This window comes from Chelmon rostratus, chromosome 13, assembly GCF_017976325.1.
Source record: "Chelmon rostratus isolate fCheRos1 chromosome 13, fCheRos1.pri, whole genome shotgun sequence".
In the NCBI taxonomy this organism is placed as follows: domain Eukaryota; kingdom Metazoa; phylum Chordata; class Actinopteri; order Chaetodontiformes; family Chaetodontidae; genus Chelmon; species Chelmon rostratus.
Window position 1 is genome coordinate 26,957,211 of NC_055670.1, and position 21,158 is coordinate 26,978,368.

At 43.8% G+C, this 21,158-nt stretch overlaps 1 protein-coding gene across 1 annotated transcript in view; it reads right to left on the minus strand.

Moving 5' to 3' along the window:
- Positions 1 to 21,158, minus strand: part of ttn.1 (titin, tandem duplicate 1) — a 175,256-nt gene that overhangs the window by 65,303 nt on the left and 88,795 nt on the right. The window contains 33 exon segments of the mRNA XM_041950097.1: positions 64 to 214; positions 318 to 466; positions 551 to 865; positions 1,600 to 1,899; positions 2,985 to 3,281; positions 3,520 to 3,671; positions 4,235 to 4,400; positions 5,237 to 5,384; positions 5,487 to 5,638; positions 5,809 to 5,938; positions 6,192 to 6,373; positions 6,972 to 7,277; positions 7,783 to 8,212; positions 8,880 to 9,070; positions 9,166 to 9,295; positions 10,136 to 10,317; positions 10,456 to 10,755; positions 10,886 to 11,179; positions 11,391 to 11,675; positions 11,883 to 12,060; positions 12,190 to 12,308; positions 13,496 to 13,795; positions 14,767 to 15,069; positions 15,315 to 15,498; positions 15,579 to 15,775; positions 15,868 to 16,170; positions 16,621 to 16,920; positions 17,199 to 17,477; positions 17,559 to 17,867; positions 18,015 to 18,211; positions 18,451 to 18,556; positions 19,592 to 19,891; positions 20,567 to 20,866. Coding sequence (XP_041806031.1) covers positions 64 to 214; positions 318 to 466; positions 551 to 865; positions 1,600 to 1,899; positions 2,985 to 3,281; positions 3,520 to 3,671; positions 4,235 to 4,400; positions 5,237 to 5,384; positions 5,487 to 5,638; positions 5,809 to 5,938; positions 6,192 to 6,373; positions 6,972 to 7,277; positions 7,783 to 8,212; positions 8,880 to 9,070; positions 9,166 to 9,295; positions 10,136 to 10,317; positions 10,456 to 10,755; positions 10,886 to 11,179; positions 11,391 to 11,675; positions 11,883 to 12,060; positions 12,190 to 12,308; positions 13,496 to 13,795; positions 14,767 to 15,069; positions 15,315 to 15,498; positions 15,579 to 15,775; positions 15,868 to 16,170; positions 16,621 to 16,920; positions 17,199 to 17,477; positions 17,559 to 17,867; positions 18,015 to 18,211; positions 18,451 to 18,556; positions 19,592 to 19,891; positions 20,567 to 20,866 — 7,635 coding nt within the window.

A 21,158-nucleotide genomic window follows, 5' to 3' on the forward strand; every position in this document is an offset into this window, starting at 1 on the left:
TGGATAAATACACCACAGATTTAAATACATAAGGTCACTTTGTTGAGAGAACCGTGGACTCACTGGTTCTGTCGTTGACCTCAAGCACCTCCGGGACTTCTCCTGGCTCGCCATTACCGGCAACATTGAAGGCAATCACCCTGAACTTGTACTGACCGCCAGTCTTCAGACCAGTGATCACAAACCGGGTGCCACGGATTTCGGTCTCCTTGGCCTGAAAAACACAGTTTCTAAGGTTTGTCTTGAGCCCAGATCTAAAACTAGCCTAAACCTGGAACCATGATGATATAAACACATGGCAGCTGATTTCCTCTCACCTTGACCCAGGCCTCGGTGCCCTCCTCCTTGTACTCCACCCAGTAGCCGAGGATCTTGGAGCCTCCGTCCTTCAGAGGAGCGATCCACTCAAGGTCCACTGTGGACCGCGTCCAATCAGAAACCTTTGGGGTCGGAGGAGAGGGTGGGGCTACAGGAGGAGACGGACAGCTGGTTAACATCCTGTTCTTTGTATTTATAACATAAACGTTTGTGATCTCATTGTGTCTCTTACAGATTGGGTCTCTGGCGAAGATGGGGTCTGTGGGAGCACTGGCGAGTCCAGGTCCTGAGGCGTTGATGGCGGAGACTCTGAAAAGGTACTGGGAACCCTCAATGAGTCCGCTCACCACAAATGATTCGCCCATGCCCATGGGACGAATGGGGTCGCGGGTGACACGCACCCAGCGTTTGCCCGTGGTCTCTTTCCGTTCCAGCCAGTAGCCGGTGATCGGGGTGCCACCGTCGTCCTCAGGCTCCTCCCAGTTAACGGTCATTGAGTCCATGGTGACGTTGGTGACCGTCGGCTTCTCACACTGACCAGGGACGGCTGCAGTAGGATGGAAAGGACTGAAGGTTAGAGGATTTAAATACTTGTCTTGTATCACACTGGAACACGGTGTATTATAACAAACTGTTCGTCCGTCCCTTTAATACCTCAGGTTATATTAGTCCACAATGACTGATGAATATATGAATATATATATATATATATATAAAATGCTCAATTTGTCCTTATTTAGCCGTTTCGATGAAAAAAGCCTGTAAATGGTGTAACGGTGTAAATTTCCAAACTTCAGGTCATAAGCAGGAAGACAATCTTTAATGGTTGTTTAAGCAATACACCTGCACTACATTACTATGATTATTATTACTTTAACAATAGAAACAGTAATAACACACTTCCCTATATTACTTAAATTACAATATTTCTACTGTAATATTGATTTACTATTACATATATCTATTATTCATACTAATGAATACCTGTACTTATACCTCTGTACCTATAATCATATTGTAACTTGTAACTGCAGCTTTTTAAATTAATTTCTCTGATTCTTTTCACTTTATTTTTATTTACTATTATTTCTGGGTGTTAGGTGTTAAGTGTTAGGACACCTCAGCATCATAATTCACATAAACTTTGACTTTCTCATCAAAGAGCTTAAAGACAAAAAACACAAAGATTAAATGAATCCTGCCAGTGAAACGATGATACAATGACTGTGTAAGATCCATACAGACTGAAGTATTTGATATTATATTTAAACTGTGACTCACTGTAGAGGTTTCGGGCGACCTCAGGCTCGCTGTCCAGCGGCTCTCCAACTCCATACTTGTTCTGCGCCATGATCCGGAACACGTACTCATGTCCAGCCATCAGGTTTTCCACTGTCCAGACCCGCTCTTTGGGCTCGTTGGTGACGGGAACCCAGGTCTTCCTGTTGGCAACACGCCTCCAGATGACGTAGTTTGTGACTTTGGAGCCGCCGTCATCCTTCGGCGGCAGCCAGGATAGCGTGATCTTCTCGGCTCCGATCTCCTCAAACTTAATGGGAGCGGAGGGAGGACCAGGCCGGCCTGAAAACACCAATAACAACAAGTTTAGACGACAGGAATCTTCCTCCGAATCCCTGTCGGTCACTGTCGAAGGTTTTAGTCTTTGTAGGCTTCTTTATTTTTGATCCATTCAGTTTACAGTTACAGGAATCAAAAGACATTTCTGTTAATGAGCCAGTTTAGCCATCCTGGCTAACTCAATCCATTCATTCAATCAATTCACTGCAGGTGTCATAACTGCTGTTATGAGTCTTCACATGTTTTTAGAATGTTTTTTTTCCTGGTTGAGTTTTGATTGTGACGAATCATCTATTGTCTGTTTTGATATTGTTAGTCACTGTTAAATGAGTCTTATTATGGCCTGTATTGTTTTTAATCTTTAAATAAAGGAGTATATGTATGAATTGTGCAAAAACAACGAGTAGTACAACATCAATAAGTGGAACAGGTGTATCATCAGAGCAAAAAAATATAGACTGGATCATAGAAATAGAAGTAAAAGAGGAATGAGGTGATATTTCTGATTTTGTCCAACTTTTATCGACTAATACTCATTTTTTATTTTGACAAAGTAAGACGGGAATGAATCATTTTAATTCATGAAAACAACATCAGTCTTTTGGTCGTTTGTTTCATCTCATTCAGTCTGTTATTTACACTGATCACCTGTTTCAAAATGTTATTAATCACTGACAAAGCCTGGAGAGGCCTCGCCTCAACTTATTTAAAACAGTTTTTGACGCCTTGTGTCCCTTCCTGCTCCCTGACTTCCTCGGAGACCTTGTTCCTGGTTGTTTTGAATTTAGGTTGATACAGAAAGGTGATGGGGCCTTGCAGGCAGAGCTCCTGGACTCTGGAATCACCTGCCTGCAAACCCCTTTAAAAACCCACTTTTTAAAAGCGGTTTTTAGTGATTTCAAATGTTTTAACACATTTTACTTTTTACGTTTTATACTCTGTGTGTTTAAAATGTGTTTTAAACAGAAAGCTTAAGGGGCAAATATCAGCTGTTTTCCACAACAAATGCTGCGAAGGCGTCAAACACAAACCGATCATGAGCTGAGACATCATCACGAGACGGACAGCTGTGATGTTTTTGTTCGTACCGAGCACGTTGAGCCTCATCTCCATGGAGGCCTTGCCGAGGCTGTTGGACGCCACCAGCGTGTAGAGGCCGGTGTCTGGACGTTTGCCCTGCTGGATGAGCAGCGTGCAGCTGTCGTCGGACACGATCTTGTTGATGTGCTCGTCGTACTGAACTTCCACCTTGTTGTCAGATTTGTGAGGCGGAGCCTTGTACCAGGTGAGTGTGGGGAACGGACAGCCGCGGATCTTTGCCACAATGCTGATGTCGGAGCCCTGCTCGACCTCCATGAACTCCTTCAGTTCAATGGACGGAGCGCCTGCAGCAGAAAAGAAGGAGATTATGACACATTTCTAAAATTTGTTTCTTCTCCTTTGAAGATTTAAGCTTCTTCTCTTTCTGGAGAAGAACAGAGCAAATGTTGTGGTTGAACAAATCAAGAACTCTGGTTACTGAGTGAAACCTGGGTGAAATGGTCAAGATGGGCAGTTTAGCCATTGTAATGTTATGCAAACGGTCCTGCAGCGTAATGCCTTGGTGAAGTAAAGATGTCTTACAGGTCTGGTCCTGGATGGTGACGGGTCCAGCTGTGGTTGAAGGTCTGCTGGCTCCGGCTTCGTTGTACGCTACCACTCTGAACTCGTACTCATCTCCCTCAGTCAGGTCCTCCACCTTGAACCTCGTGGTGTCCACGTCTCTCCTATTACACCTGAAGGTCACAGCAAAGATGGACAGTTTAACTGCAGGTAACATTCAACCCACCAACACAAAAAAACTTCAGGGCTTGAGATGTTTCAGATTTTCAGTGAGTTAGGAGGACAAACCACAGGCTGTACGTGAAGAAACTGATGAGAACGAATTAGTTATAAGTGCAAATTTACCTGCAGGAAAACATGGAAAAATGATAGAAATGAGACAAAAAATAAAAGCGAATATAAACTTAATGTGAGGACAAAGCCCTTTCCAACAGAAACGGTTGAATGATCAAAGTTGATTTTAAAACATAAATAATATCTGGTATCTATCTGTAAATATTAAGATGTACAGATATTTGTTTGGAGACAGAAATTTGATGGAGGCAGCATTTCGACCAATCGACACAGCAGAGCCGACTGTAATTAGACCTGATCCAAAATTCTGTAGATCATCACAGACCCAAACAGACACCTGGCCTGATTAGACTGAATAAAATTTGGACCTGTACTGACTCTGTTCCCAGGTTAGCTCTGGGAACCAAGTAGACCCAGGTAGACCTCTGGGGTGATGGTTTACCTCCTCCAGGACTCTTTCTGGGTACCACTGGCGTCCCAGCAGAGGAGATCGACGCTGTAGTGGGTAACGGGTGAACCGCCGTCATTCTTTGGAGCCTTCCAGGTCAAAGTTACGGTGCCCTTCCTCACGCTCTGGATCTTCAGCCTCGTTGGAGGATCGGGAGGATCTGCAGACACAGCAGAAAAATCTGAGATCATTCATTCTGCTACCCACTGAGAAGAAGCAAGGTCATAAAGGTCATAAATCAAACATCTGACGTCTCCTTCCCTTATGAGATGGAGATTTGGAGTTTATTGTAATTTGGTCTAATTTGTTGAATATGAATAAACTTTTAGTTTTGTAACTTGGTTCCAATTAATTTTCTTTAAAATACAATGAATGTGTGGTTTAAAAGTGAGTTCAGTATCAAGCCATAGACCAAGATTTTAATTGGATTTGAAGTTGAGGTTCTAGTACCAAGGACAAATTTATAAGATATTTTTGACCAACAGTCTGTGGAGTGTTAAAGTCGGACTGTAAAACCTCTTGGATTTGTTTTAAATAAGTTGAAGAGGAAGTTATCTTCATATCATAATCAATAATGCAGGAAATAAATGTGATTTACAGTGGTGGAAGAAGTATTCAGATCCTTTGCATCAGAACAATTAGCACAATTACGAAGTAAAGTCTGAAGTAAAAGTACATAAGTGTGATCAGGTGTATGTACTTAGTATCAAAAATAAAAGCTGTAAAATAAACGTAGAGCATTAAAATAGTAAGTATAAAATTGAAATACTCAAGTACCAAAAATTTGTACCGAAGTAGTTGAGTAAATGTAGTTAGTTACATTCCAAGACGTTCTTGTACAGCAACACACAAAGTAAATATTCTTTACAAAAGTTATTAATGAAAGTATCCCGCCACAGAGCAGGTTTTGGTGTCTGATATTGTATAATAATATAATGAATATTTGTTCATTTCTAAACTGCAGCAGCTAAAACCATCAGGACACAGCGGACGTACGGATCGGATCTCTGGCTTTGGTACTCTGGAGAGTCTCGATGAACGGGCTGAACCCAAAGCGGTTCTCCGCCCGGATGCGGAACAGGTACTCCTGACCGTAGATCAGGTCTGGAACCACGAGAGACTGAGCAGCACAGGCCGGGTTCACCTTAAAGAGCGAGATCAGAGTCAGACTTCACATGTCTGTTCATAGTGTATCATCCTGCTTATACAGTGAACTGAGCTGTGAAGGCTGCAGCTGGACTCGTACTTTGGTCCAGGCTTTGCCCTCCACCGTCTTCTTTTCAATGAAGTAGCTCTTCACTCTTTCTCCTCCGTCGCATTCTGGAGGTTTCCAGGTGAGTCGGCAAGTTCCCCTGGTCACATCGCTGATTTTAAGGTCTCTTGGGGGTCCGGGCAGGTCTGTGGATCCACAAAGGGAGAAATTAAAGAGGAGAAGATTCATCCACCTGATGACCTGTGAGACTTCTTCATTTTTCATCTTTTCTTGTAATAATTATTCTTTTTACACACATCTTTAGGAATACACCACACCGTTCATATAAACGTCTGAAGGTTGAACCTTCACGTACCAAGCACGTTGACTCTGACTTTGACCACCTTGTGTCCGGCGGGACTCTCTGCGTTGATGATGTATCGGCCGCTGTGGTTCAGTTTGCTCTCCGGAATCACGATCACAGAGGTCGTGTCCGTGGAGTGAATCTGACAGAAAACACAGAATGATATTTATCAGTTTTTAGTTTTAGTTTGTGACTCACACCACAGAAACTGACTGAGGCTGATGTTTGACTCTATTTCTGTGTTGTGATCATAACACGATGAAGTTTAACTGAATCAAAGAGTCACAGTTTGGATATTTTTCAAACCGAAGCTCAGATCAAAAGTACTGACTTGGTGCAGTATTTCGTTTGTGTAATATATATGTATGTATACACACAGCCAAGAGTGTTCTGACCTCGGAGTCGATGGGCAGCGTGTGGAGCTCGTTCTTCTTCTCGGTCTCAGCGGTTCCGTCAAAGGTCCATGTGACCTTTGGAACGGGTCGTCCGGTGATGGTGGCGGGAATCCTGATGGTGGTTCCTGCTCTGCAGTTCAGCAGGTCGTGAGCGCTCACGTCCAGAGTGACGGCCGGCTCAACTGGAGAACGAACATCAACCAATAAGAAACAATCTGTTCCACTTCACTGAGATCCAGATCTGGCTTTACAAGAAACACCTGAGACCTTCTAATGATAGAAAAAATATTATAGTAATTACATTATTATTATTAAATATATATAATCATACAACATATATCAGATAGCTATCAGGATCCAATCTGAATTTTGTGTTTTTGAGTTCGTTTGTAGGAAAATCAGATAATAAAAGTAAATCCATAACTAAATTCAGTACTTATAATAATAATAATACATACTTATTCTGTGTGGAATCTGTTAGACCTCCACTGAAGCTCAGAGAAGAAACATTAAACTCTCTGGAGCTAATCTCAAACCCGGGGCTGTTTGGGGGAATGAGGAGATTTTTTTTTGATTGTCCAGTCAGAGAAACTGACATAAGGTTGAAGTTCTTTTAAAACATAAAAGACTAGCAGATTGTGAGAAAACAACCATGTCTGGAGCCCCCCAATTACTATAGCAGGGACACCTTTATCACCCACGATCTGAAACAATCTGCGGTCAACCATCTGCAGATGAGCAGCTCATGGTGGACTGTGCCACTCCTGACGTGTCTCTTACTCAGGATATCCTGGACCAGGATGTCAGCCGTTTTGGCGGGCTCTGAGTTTCCGGCGGCATTCACGGCATAGATCCTGAACTTGCACTTCTTGCCCTCCTTCAGGTCTGGGACGGTGATTTCAGTGGACGGGTGGAGCTTTTCGGCAGGATTCACCCTCCTCCAATCAGGAGAACCCTCCTCGTGGACCTCAACGATGTAACCCTTGATAGGGCTGCCACCGTCTTTGTCAGGTGGGCTCCAGGTGAGTGTGATGCTGCTCTTGGTCTTGTCTTTAACCTCAACAGCTCCAGGTGGGCTCGGAGGGTCTGGCAGAGGAGCAGAGAGGGGGTGAGAGGTCAATCTTTATAATAATAATGATATCTTGTATTATATATATATATTGTATATTAATAAACTGTATTTATTTAGCACAATTCATACCTAAACACAAATATCTTAACATAGAAGCAAGTAAAAATGACACGTGACAAAACAATAAAACCAAGGAAAATAAAATAACAGAAAGTAGAATCAAAAACCAAAAACAGAATTTTAAAGTGAATTCTGTGACAGACAGGTAACTAATGTAAAGATCTTCAGATTGGACTAATGTGGATTCTGTACGAGCTGTAACTGACCCATAATGTCAAATACCTAGCTGTCACTTTTAGCATTTAGGCTAAAAGACCAAAAACCATCTCCAGAACATTTTAAGGTTACAGCAGAGTCAGGAACCACTGGGGAAGGTCATGTGATCGGCTGTGCTAGTCTTAAACAAGGTTTAAGTCATTCATTCAAATCCAAAAAGGTTTTCTGGCAGTCGACACTCACTACATGGATCCACCGCAAAGCGACACTCAGAGGCCTCGCTGGGGGGCCCGACTCCTGCGGCGTTGCAGGCTGCAATCCTGAACTGGTACTCGGTTCCTTCAATGAGCCTCAGCACAGTATACTGCAGACCCTTCACTGCGGGTTTGGTGACTGGAGCTCGGTTGACGCGACCCCAGTACACGGCGCCGCGCTCCCTCTTCTCCAGCCAGTATCCCTGGATAGTGGAGCCGCCGTTGTCTAAAGGAGGATCCCAGGTCAAGGTCATGGTGGTTGCCGTAGTGGCGATTATTTTGGGGTTACGTGGAGGCCCGGGGAGGCCGAACGGATCCCTGAGCTGGACTTTCTCTGAATCGCAGCCATCGCTCGTGCCGTACTTGTTCTCAGCTTTGATCCTGAACTGGTAGGTACCGTTCAAGTTCAGTTTGTAGACCTGAAGGAGCAGAACAGGAAGTCATCTTGTTTTTCTCCAGGTTTTAAAGCATCAAACATGAGATGAAAAGACAAGATTAGAAAGATGTGACCTTTGGATTGAGACCGTTTGGGTAATGCTCTGTTTTATGGGTTTGTAATTTCTTGATCAAAAAAAAAAAGCTTTGATACCAATTACATGTAAAATATTGTTTTGTTTGTTTTTAATATATATTTAATTTTTTGCTGCCTCTCTGTAGATAAATAGCACATTTTTATATATTCTGCTGTGAACTAACTAAAATAATTTAGGTTTCTTAGCTCAGCAATTAATTGTAATAATTAGTTAACTGGAACCAGCTGAAGGCTTTCTCTGTCTTCTGATAATTCATCCCACATTATTTGACTCTTTACAGGAAACTTTCAAGGACATTATTGGGAACTTATTCAGACTTTATCAGATCAAATATATGAAAACATCTTATTAAATCAGATTCTCATTTCATACTAAGTATGAACACAATCACAGATCAATGTTCATCCTTAAAATCTGAAACATTAAACTCTGTCAGGGTTTGTTTATTCATCTGAAGCACCATATGGGGTTTTCCATGCCAGTTAAACCTGTTGTGGAAGACTGGATTCCGGATGAATGTCACCTGTTGCATTACGATCCAGCCATGACTCACCCCATATCTCCTGTCAATGAGGTTCGTGGTGAGAACTTCAAAGTCAGACTTCTTCTTGCTGGCGTCCCTTCGCTCCACAATGTAGTTGGTGATCTCGCTGCCTCCGTTGTCCTCCGGGGCATCCCAGGTCAGATAGCACGAGTCCGCTTTGATGTCTGAGACAACAATGTTCCTTGGAGGAAGAGGGCGGTCTGAAAATGCAGGGTCGGGTTAACGTCGTGCTCCATATGCAGCGGTGATGAGAACTTCTAAATGTGTAAGATCGTGTTTTTGGAGATATTCTTACCGAGGATCTCGACCCGGATGACATGCTGAGCTTTGCCGTAGCAGTTTTCAGCCACCAGCTTGTAGTTGCCTTTGTCCTGCCTGACGGTTTCTGGGATGGCAATTTTAGTCCTCAGAGTTGTCCGGTTCACCTGAAGACGCAAATTCATTTATTTATAAAGCACAATATCAGACACAAGGCAGCTGTTTCAGTGTTCTCCACAAACACTGGAACAGTAAAAACACACTTTAAAAGATTAAATAAATATAAAACCCTGATTCCAAAGAAGCAGGTGTGCTGCTTCAAACATAAATAACACAGAAAGTGATCACCTGCTGATCCTCTCTGACAGAAACTCACCTGGAAACAGTTCAAAGTCAATATATTTACTGTCTGAGCTCATCAGCTTCAGTGATTTCTGTAAATATCTGCTGATTCTGGATCTGATGCAGCAACACGTTTCAAACACGTTGAGACAGGAGCAACTAAAGACTGGGAAAGATGTGGAACGCTCCAAAAACACCTGTTTGGATCATTCACAGGTAAACAGGCTGATTGGTAACAGGTGAGAGTATCATGATTGAAAGGCTCAGTGGTTCACAGCGAGGATGGAGCGACGTGATTGGATAAAGAGATTAATACCTGGACTCAGGAACACTTCAGGAAGCTGCTGTCAGGAAACACAGTTTGATTGGAAATGACTGATTTCTGTTTTATTTGTGTTTTAAGTCCAGACTTTGTTGGAATCAGGGTTGTAATAATGCAGGTTGAGGAGCTCATTCTCAAATGCAACTGAGATTGAAGCTAACATGAGGAGCTGGAGCTCTTCTTAGAGCCAAATAAGTAAAATTCATCCTCAGAGCGGAAAGCTGAAAATTATGTACTTTGATCAAATCCACTGATGTCATACAGGTATGACTGAAATGTCCCTGTAGTTTTTGAGACTTTATTCTCTGGGCTGAAATCCATGAACACATAAATCGGGTCTCACCTCCTCAGTCTCCATTGTCATCTTCTCTTCATCAGGCTTCTCAATCGCCACGTCGTCCTTCATCCACTGAAGTGTCGGCAGAGGAAGTCCCTTCACCTCCGCCGGGATGTCGATGGCCGAGCCTTTCTTCACAATAATGGCGTTGCTCTTGAAGAACTTCAGGATCGTAATAACTGGAGCAACTGTGGACAAAGAGACATTTGTCAGTTTTTTGTTGTTTGGCTGTTGCATCTAAATTTTTAATACTGACAGTCAACCGAGAGTCTTCCACAAAGTCAACGTTCACTTGGTCATTAAGATTTCAATAGTGAGTTTCGTACTTTCGTCGTCCTGGATCTTGGCGTTGATCGGCTTGGAGGGATCTCCGTCCCCGACCTCGTTCACGGCTTTGACGCGGAACTGGTACTCCTGGTTCTCTGACAGGTTCTCGATGGTCCCGCAACACTCTGTGAAGATCTTTCGGTTTGCCACATCAAACTCGGTGCTGTCGGACCTCATCTTCTCAACATAGTAGCCTCTGATGGGGCTGCCACCATCGGTGCGAGGCGGCTGCCAGGCCAGGGTGATGGTGTTCTTGCTTCTGTCAGTGTAGTGCAGCTTTTCAGGAGCAGACGGAGTACCTGGAACATTATGGAGGATTGTTTCAACAGACCACTTGGGGTCACAAATCTTCTTTGCTATTTCTTTAAAACATTTTGTCAGAAAAATGTAATGTGATGTAAAAAGTCAGTGAAATGTTGGTGGATTTACCTTTGGGATCCTCAGCCAGGATGGGTCCCAGGTCAGCTGGAGCTCCGTCACCGTACTTGTTCCTGGCAATGACCCTGAAGTCGTACTCCTCACCGGCCAGCAGGCCCTGGATGTCGCACTTGCAGGATGCCGTCTCGATGGGCTGACGGAAAAGTTTCATCTTGGCGTCCTTCCTTAGCACCTCATAGCCGATGATGTCGCTGCCGCCGTTGTCCACGGGGTCCGACCAGGTGAGGGTGATGTTTTTCTTGGTAACCATGACTGTCTTCAGGTCGACCACTGGTCCGGGGACGTCTACGGAAACAGCAAAAATGTGAGATATGGGGTCTCGGACATTTTTTTCTATTAGTGGTACCTTGGATAACCGACAGAATGTAAAAGTTTGTATAAATTCAGTCGTCTAAAAGCCATTTTTCCAGCAAAACCTACTTGAATATGTATGAATAGAAAGTTTTTTTCAGAAAACTGATCCCAAACTGCTGTTGTGCATTCATTCAACACTGACCCATAACATCCACTCTGGTCTCAGCGGTCTTGGTGCCACTGCTGTTGGTGCCAGAGATCCGGTACTTCCCGTGATCTGCCCTCATGGCCTTCTTGATGAACAGAGTGCTGCTCTTGCCCTCCGTCTCCACAATCATCCGCTCCTTGTCGATTTCGGCTTCGTCTTTGGCCCATTTGACTTCGGGCTGGGGTCGGCCAGTCACCACGGCGGGAAGCTTCAGTGACTCGCCGGCCTTGATGATCACACCGTTCTTCACAGAGGCGTCAAAGTCCACAGCGGGAGTTTCTGAAGGACACGGACAGCGAGATGAGTCAATCTTGGATTGAAATGTATTAAATTAAGCACTTAGATCTCGTCGTCAGGACAGGCAGAACACGTTTCTTATGGTCAAATCACTTCTAAATGCAAAAAATGATTCTCCTAACTGGAAAGATTTTACTGTGAAGCAACAGTACAGTGTTTGTTCCCTGTCCAATAATAAGATGTCCATACCCTCAGGCTCTTTGACGGTGACAGGCTCGGTCACACCGGGAGCTCCAGGACCGGCGTCGTTGACAGCGATGACACGGATGTAATAATCTGCTCCCTCGGTCAGACCAGTCACAGTGTACGTCAGCTCTTTACACCTGAACTCTGTGCTGCGAGTCCACTCCTTCTCTCCGGCCAGAACCTGTGATCAAAAAGAGGTTTGGACATGAACGCCACAGATCCAGATCAAAGACCTTTTACCTGCAGACGCATCACTGATGTAAATATGAGTCCTTGAATCCAGTCAGGTTACTGTATTAATCTTCCATACCTTCTCAACATGGTATCCCAGGATGTCTCCTCCGCCATTGTACAGAGGGGGCTTCCAGGCCACGATGACGAGGTCTTTCCCAGTGTCCACGATCCATGGGGTGGGGGGGCCAGGAGGCACTGGAAGGACAATGTTTGCACTTTTTGTTTATATCTTTACATGATAAAACAAACTGTGTTTGACAGCCCACATCAGGCATCTTCATTTACTACACTTCCTGTATAAATACATCTTTCACATTCTTCCAGACACGTTTCAACTTATTTAAGAACACTATACACCCAACCCAACACCCACCCAAAATGAAAGGCACAGCTGGCTGGAGGGACTGAAATCAAACTAAAATCTGAGTTTGCTTTGAAAGAATGTTTGCATTTTTATTTAGTAATCATTAATAAATAATCTGTATTTATTATTAAATATTTGAGGCATTATTTCATTCAAATCTGGTAAATAACTCATTTGGCACCTGTATTCCAGCATTTTGAATAATTTCTTTGATCAGGTTAGAGGAGCCTAAAAATGAAAGACAAAGACATCCATTCTCTTTTTCCTCAGTAGGAAGCAATGATGAATCCAATGAAACCCAAAACAAAGTACATTGTGGAGATCTGCAGTCTCTCCCACTTTCTCCCTTTGTCTCCTGTCTGTGTCTCCTCTGTCTGTAAAGTCCAAGGCTGTTACTGCAGGGCGTGGCCAACAGGTTGGGTCCAGTCAATCAATCAAAACTCACCTGCCTGCACAGTATTTAAGCACCGGGGTTTCTACCAGTATTCATCTGCCTCCCTACATGGTAACAACAAAGATCTAAGAGAAGACTCTGAGTACCAGTGTGTCAGTTCTTTGCTTGTCTGCCGGTTGCCTTCCTGATTCTTCCTGTTCGTCTGTGCTCAGGTGCCCAAATCTCACCTGCTCTCAGCCAAGGAGCCTGGATCAGTCACTCTGGACTCATCGCTGCACATTCTCCTACTGTCCATTAAACTTTTGAACTTTTCTCCGGTCTCCTGTCGTATCTGTCTGAGCATGGGATTTTGGGTCCTGAATACTCTAAAAATATACTAACTATACAAACTAGAAAACCATCAAATGCTGTGTTTGTTGTAAATGTAATAAAATGTGCCATAGAAACACTTCAGCTATTACTGATCTGGACTTCATGACACTGGGGTGAATAACATTGTTAGAATCACAGAGATCAGACATAAGAGGGCAGTAAATCACAGTCAAGAAAAACTGATCAACCATTAAGTCCGTGTCTTGATTTGGCTGCTTTACGTCGACCTCTGATACGCCTAAAAAAACTTACGAATGGCATCCATGGCAACAATGCGGTCGGTGGGCTCGCTGAAGGGCCCGGGCCCGGCCAGGTTCTCGGCACACACTCTGAAGATGTAGGTGAGTCCCTCCATCAGGCCAGAGACCTTCACCTCCAGAGAGTTCAGGAGGGCGCGGTTGACTCGGGTCCAGTGTTTGCTGTTCACCTCCTTTCTCTCGATCCAGTAGCCCAGGATCGGACTGCCGTTATCCTTCGGCTCATGCCAGGAGATGTGGGCGCTGCTTGCCGTCACCTCGTGGACTCTGGGGGTGTTGGGAGCATCTGGAGGATCTGGGGGTCGAGTAAAGGAGATATTAGTCTCTATGCGTCATTCTTGATATAACCACCAAGTGTAGCCGAAAGACTGAAATATGTATACATGTTGCTGGTTCAGTTTAAAGTTAACAGTTTTAAGAATAATTTATTTGGGACTTTGATTTTTTTTTTTGTTTTATGGTCATAATATTAAATGTATCTCTTCCTTCATGAGACATCTGGTGACAGAAAAGACAGATTCTGATAATTACTTTACAACATGTTAGAAGGTTTGGTTATTTCATGGTATATTAGTTATTAAGATAAATTACTATAATGTACAGTTTTAATTATAATAATTCATCTGAAGAATTCAGAAACAGTTACATTTCCAACTGACATATTTGGCCATTTAAAAAAAGTAAAGTTAAGTATGAAGTAATATATTCAGGATAATCAAATGAAATGAATTTATTACGTTGAATTTGTGGTGATATGTTTGCTAACACAATTAACAAATATTTTAAGCAGAATTTATTCATGGAACTGGTAAATTCAGCTAAATGCAAAAAAAAGACAATGTTTTTTCAGTTTAGTTTAAAATGCAAACATTTCCAAAATTTCCAAATTCTTTCGGGTACAACAGAGTTAAAAGTATGAATGTAAAATTGAAAACTGACAATAACGTTTGTGGTGATTTAGAAAAATGTGCTTAAAAAAATACAAATAATTGTGTGCATAGTTTATTTCTGATGGATTATTTTTGTGGGATTATTGTTACAATAATAAAATGTACAAATATAATAATTCTGCAAAAAAAGGAACCATGAATAAAAACTTTAAAAGATATTCTGGTTTTATCTGAGATTTAGATTAATTACATGGGATTATGAAATATATATTTTGTATTTTGCAGAATTATTTGGATTGTTTCAGATAACAAATATTGACCTGACCTGAGATTACAATTCATTTATTTTAAAGTATATTTTCCGTTCTTTACTCACCAAACTGGTTTTTGGCGACCAGTGGGTCGGAGATACAAGGCGGCCCGCAGCCGAACTTGTTCTCAGCAGTGACTCTGAAGATGTACTCCTTCCCTTCGATGAGTTTGGTGACGGGGAAGCTGGTGCCCTTCAGGGTCGATGTGATGGTGATCCAGCCGATCTCGTCGTTCTTGTTGTCCTTCTTCTCCAGGATGTAGTTCAGGATCTCGCTGCCGCCATCGTCCTCGGGGGGCTCCCAGTTACAGATGACTGAGGTGTTCCTGATCTCGTCGAAAGTGAAGTTGATTGGAGCGCCGGGTTTGTCTGCAGCAGAGCAGAGTTAGGTCAAAGCTGGATCTCAGGAGGATTAGACTTTATGTTTTGTATATGATGATTTTGATCTCTTATGGCTCTTACTCATCAAACAAAACACACTGAAACATACTAATACTTTAGTCCTTTTTTGTGTTTCATTTCAATTAGGTTGAATTTTTAAAATCACATATTAACCAGACCGGCAGGTTCAGGTATCAGGATAGAAACTCATGAAAAATAAACTTCTGTCTTACCAAGGACGTTGACAACACAGGATGCGGTGGCAACACCATGAGTATTCTCCACCTGGATGGTGAAGTTTCCATGGTCAGCTCTGACAGCATCCCGGATCATCACAACAGCCTGACCCTTCTTGGTCTGATCGAGACCCAGACGCTCACGCAGCGGAGTCACAAACTCCACCTCTGGTTCGGGAACCTGAAGGGAACAAATTAGCCATAATTAACAGAAATCCAGTGGAACTGTCAGGACTCTTTGATCCCTCTGAGGACACAAACCTTGGCCTTGGTCTTTTTCTTCTTGACCACAGGGACAACCTTTTTGGTTGGCTCTTTGGTGACGTCCTCGTTGTTCCTCAGCCAGGTTACCTTAGGATACGGGGAGCCGGAGATGAAGGCGTCAATTCGGATCTCCTCGCCCTTCTTAATGCACACACCAGACTGCACACGGGCATGGAGGGTGACCTTTGGTTTTTCTGAAAATGGAATATGAGTTATGGAATTTAGGCAGGTTTGATGCTTTCCTCTGGTAAATAAATGATCTGAGAGTGTATGTAGTCTTTCATACCAATGGGGTCTGCAGCCTTGATGGGCTGTGTGCTGCGTGATGGCTCACTGACTCCGGCAGCATTCTCAGCTCGGACCCTGAACTGGTACTCCATGTCCTCCTTCAGGCCCGTTACCACGTAGGAGAAACCAGGGACGAGGCTCGGGGTGACCCTCTCGTAGCGGTCACCATCCTTTTCGATCTTCTCCACAATGTAACCCTGGATGGGACAGCCACCGTCGTTGTCCGGAGCCTTCCAGGTGACAGTGATGGACTTGGACGTTGGATCGTGAGCCTCCACCTGGATTGGTGGGTCTGGTTTCTCTGTGGAGTAATTGTTATATTAATAACAGACAATAAATGTCTGAACTCTCTTCATAGCCAAGACCACTAGGTTTAACATAATCCTAGAGTATCTGTACCTTGTCCTATCATTTTATTGGCAGAATAAGGAGGTACACTCATTTTGCTTCTGAGGACCTCCTATTGGTTGATATGAAAATGCTCCAGCAGGCTCACTCACCTGACTCCCACATGAAAATCATTCAATGTTGAGTATCGACTGGACACTAAAAGACACTTTAAAACGCTAAAGTTGTGGATAATCTAAGGTCAATTTCTAAATTCATTGTATATTATATTGATTGTTTTTACACAATTTTACAGAGTAAGATTATAGTCTGGCAATTTGCTGATGTCAGTATGCTAGCATGCTAACAACTGATAAAACAGGTAAATCCTCACTGATGTTACTGAGCGCAAAACAGGACTTACGTTTGACTTCCTCTGTGATGACCGGGTTGCGTAGCTCCAGATACTCCCCAGCTCCGACCTTGTTGACCGCCTTCACTCTGAAGTAGTACTCGCAGTTGACATAAAGGTCTTTGACGGAGCAGGTCACAACATTCTCTCCTGACATGACGGGCATGTAGGTCTTTTTGGAGGCCTCACGGCGCTCCAGGGTGTAGCTGATGATCGGGGTGCCGCCGTCATCCTCTGGAGCCTCCCAGCTGATCTTGCAGGAGTTCTTGGTGGCATCACTGGAGGTGATGTCTTTACATTGACCAGGGAGTCCTGTAGGGTTCAGGTGGGAAGCAAACAAGTGTCAGGATGGCGGGAGCTTGTCTGTTTCTGGTGAAATACATCCAGAAATGGCACTAATAGCAGGGCTGCTGGCAATGCCAAAATTTATCTTGCACTTTATCTACTTTATCTTTATATGACAACTTAATTGAAAATCACTGGTGGGAAACCCTGGATGGAACCAAGTTTTGGACTGTTTAATGTTTGGACAAGGTCAGTGACATATGAAGTTATAGTTCTCAAGCACAGTTGTATGAAGGACATCCTACCAATGACTTTGACATTGATGGTCCCAGTGGTGGATCCCAGACTGTTCTCCAGGGTGATGGCATAGGCACCGGCATCGGCACGTGTGCACTTGAGCAGCTCCAGGTGAGCGCTATTCATCTCCACGGTCATGGAGAGCCGGTCATCAGCCTTACACTCCACCGTGTCCTTCTGCCAAACCATCTTGGGTGTTGGGATAGCCCTGTAGGGGACGTTCAAGTGCAGCTTCTCGCCCTCGATCACAACCACGTCCTGTGCTTCCAAATCCATGGATGGAGCACCTTGTGACCAGAGGAAATTATTATTATTTAGGGTGGATTACCAGTGTTTTGGTTGGACTTTTAAATTCTGTCAATGCTTACAGTCGGGATCCTTGGTGAAGACCTTGTCGGAGATCTCGGACGGATCACTCACGCCAACAGAGTTGATGGCACGGACTCTGATGACATACTTTTTCTCCGGTTTGATTCCGTCATCAATCCTGAATGTCAGCTCCTTAATGGGCCTGTGGTTGACCCTGAGCCACTTCAGCTCAGGACGAGCCTCGGCCACCTCCACGTGGTAGCCTGTGATTGGGCAGCCACCGTCTTTGGTTGGAGGCTTCCAGGTGACGTTGATGTGCTCCCTGCTAGTGTCGGGGATGGCCACTTCCAGAGGAGGAGATGGAGCGCCTGGAGAGAGAAGGATGTCTCAGTTTACATCTGAAATGTTTTCTTCCTGACTGTATGGTACAGTTTTTAAAAACGATCTACATTCTTCACCAAAATGCCACAAGAACAAGTTCATAGATCTGCATTTGCTATAATGATGTCCCTTACTGGTGGGATCTTCGATGGTGAGGATCTCAGTGGGTTCACTTGGGTCTCCGACTCCGGCCTCATTCTCAGCTCTGACCTGGAACTGTACCTCAGACCCTTCGTCCACGTCTATCACCTTGAACTGGGTCTGTTTGTCTGGAGTCTTGCAGCACTTCAGCCAGCGAGTTCCCACCTTCTCTTTCTTCTCAATCACGTACCTGTGAAAGGTGATTGAATAGTTCTTCAGCTGTATTTGGTGAAGGCAAACTTTGACTATTTGTTCCACCCCCTTCTTCTCTGTTGGGGTGGGTCTGGGTGGTAAGATAACTGTTGCTTCATGGCCTTTATAACTAGAATATCTCTAATAAGCACATGCCCTTCAGTCATCTCATCTCATTTATACTTTTTTTTGTCTTATAGCGATCTTTACTAGTTTTACTGCAGTTTGTAGTCTTACTTGGTTATCGGTCTTCCACCGTTGCTCTTGGGAGCTTCCCATTTCAGCTCCACGTGTCTCTTGGTGACTTCGACCACCGTCAGGGCATAAGGAGGTCCAGGAGTTGCTGCAAAGAACATGACAAACATAAATGTTTATACCGGATGGTTTGTCTGCAGCTTCTTTCCTCCGCAGCTCTACTCGCAGTGAAATGAAGAATACATAATGCTGAACGTCTAAAGTCCTGATATGATCTACTAGACCTGTCTTACATTAAGCCTGTGAATATTCTCATTCATCCAGGTCATTGTAAGCTTTAGGGCATTCAATCGTTCGCACCTGGACCTCGTCAGTTTGTCTTAGAAGACGTTTCGCCTCTCATCTGAGCAGGCTTCATCAGTTCGTACGCAACCAGACTAGATAGGACAGCTCTAGTCCAATGCAATTGTGACAGATGGTTTGAAAGAGGAGTAAGAGAAGCCATCTATGTCAAGGTTGAAAAACCATCTCTGAACAGAGGGGGAGGTCTGAGACACCACCTCTCTCCCACATACATTGCTGTCCTTTCATCTCTCCCTAAGAGATTCAAAGATTTAGCCTCTGAGGATAAACAACAAAGCCATTCACACATGGGTCCAGGAGCCTTCCAATGACAACAATGGGACACTAACGAGGCAAACGACTGTCGCTGACATCCAAGGGTTGCACCCCACCCCGCCTTAATGGGGGGATCGTTTGCCTCACAATAGAGTGATACCATTCTTGGTTTTGGGGGTTGGCCTCACTCAGGGGATAAATACTTGAACCTAACACCATTGCATTGGACTAGAGCTGTCCTATCTAGTCTGGTTGCGCATGAACTGATGAAGCCTGCTCGGATGAGAGGCGAAATGTCTTCTAAGACAAACTGACGAGGTCCAGTTACGAACGATTGAATGCCCTAAAGTCTTACATTAAGACGTCACATTAGTTATTGAGATATATTGTCACTGGTGCATTAGAGCTATCAGCAGCTCATCATATGGGTGCAGGAATATCCACGTCAAATCAAAGCTAAACTGACTGAGCTCAATTTTTATCTGAGGAGTGAATGGGAAAAGGGGAAAAACAGCATAATTTAAAAGACAGATGACGATGATTATGATAACTGTTGAGAACTTACTGAATGTGTCTTTAGCGAGCACAGCGTCCTCCAGCTCACAGAATTCGCCCATTCCCACCGCGTTCTCTGCGGCGACACGGAACACATAGAGCGACCCCTCGTTAAGAGGAGTGACTGTGTACTTCAGCTCCTTGACGGTGGTGTCGACAGCCTGCCAAGTCTTCCGCCTCACATCCCTCTTCTCTACCACGTAGTTGGTGATGGGTGAGCCTCCGTCACTGCTGGGAGCCTGCCACTTCAGATCGGCGTTGATCTTGGTGATGTTGGTCACCTCTAGCCACTGGGGTGCGGATGGAGGGTCTGTTGAATGGAAAACAGGAAAAAGTGAATGAAAGGCAGGCGGTGTTTTCTCTTATATATATCTTTCTCTGTATATTATTTCAGCCTAGGAATGTACTTCTTGAAACCCAAAAAAACATGTTTTCAGAGTCATTAACTCCTGGTCATACATGTCCTGTGTCCAGATCTTCTATATCTAAATTGCCTGGTTGGGTAATTGTACAATAGTGGTTGGCATCACAAACAGGATGAAGGGGAAGAGAGGTTTAAATAGTTGTCTCATAGCAAGAATGGCACATTTTTCTTCTGTTTTTTCAGTGTTGCTAAAAGGGTACTGAGGTACAGTTTGAGAACTGGCCTGGGCATTTTAGAGGAAATGATTTAATTTTAATTAAAAAAAGAAAATGTTAAAAATGATTGAAAAGCTGTTTGAATAAACAGTTTGTTTGTTTGAAATGCTGTGAGGGTAAAATAAAGCCATAAAACATAACACCAGTTACAGGGTTTTTGGGTCAACTCCAAATTAACTTGAACTAATAATTTATCAGATTGTTGGACCTTGAAAATCCATTTCGCAGGCCCACTGGATCAACATAAGGACACATGGTTATTATAAGAAAACTCAAAGACTACAATCCTTCTCATTCACACCCCGTTGTGCTGCCCATCCTCCTACTGCCCCTAAGTCAGACTTACAGAGTCTCTCCTTGCAGACCACAGGGTCACTAGGCTCGCTGGGTTCGCTCTCGCCAGCTTTGTTGACAGCCTTGACCCGGAAGGCGTACTCCTGCTTCTCCATAAGACCCTGCAGCTGATGCTCAGTCTGAGGAACGTCCTCTGCGATGCGGACCCACTCCTCACTTCCGGTCTTCTGGAACTCAATGATGTAGCCTTCAATCTTTGCTCCGCCGTCGTGCTCTGGTCTGGTCCATGCCAGCAGAGCCGAGGTCTTGCCAATGTCCCTGATGACAGGTTTACCAGGAGCCCATGGAGGATCTGAAGAAGAGCGTGGTTTGATTATAATCATCCAGTTACTCTCTTGATTACTCTTACTCCTGATCCCATGACAGCAATAAAATTATTGTATAACACCTTTGTACCATGTAACTGCGGCTCAAAGTGCTCTACAACAAGAAAAACACTTGCAGCAAGTACCTCACATAGAAAACGGGGATAAAAAATTAATTAACTAAAATAAATGAAGGATAAAACCATCTGAACAGTAGTAGTAAAATAAGGTTTCAGGCCTGCCTCAGAAAGCCATGGATAGTTAGAGGCTGAATTGAAG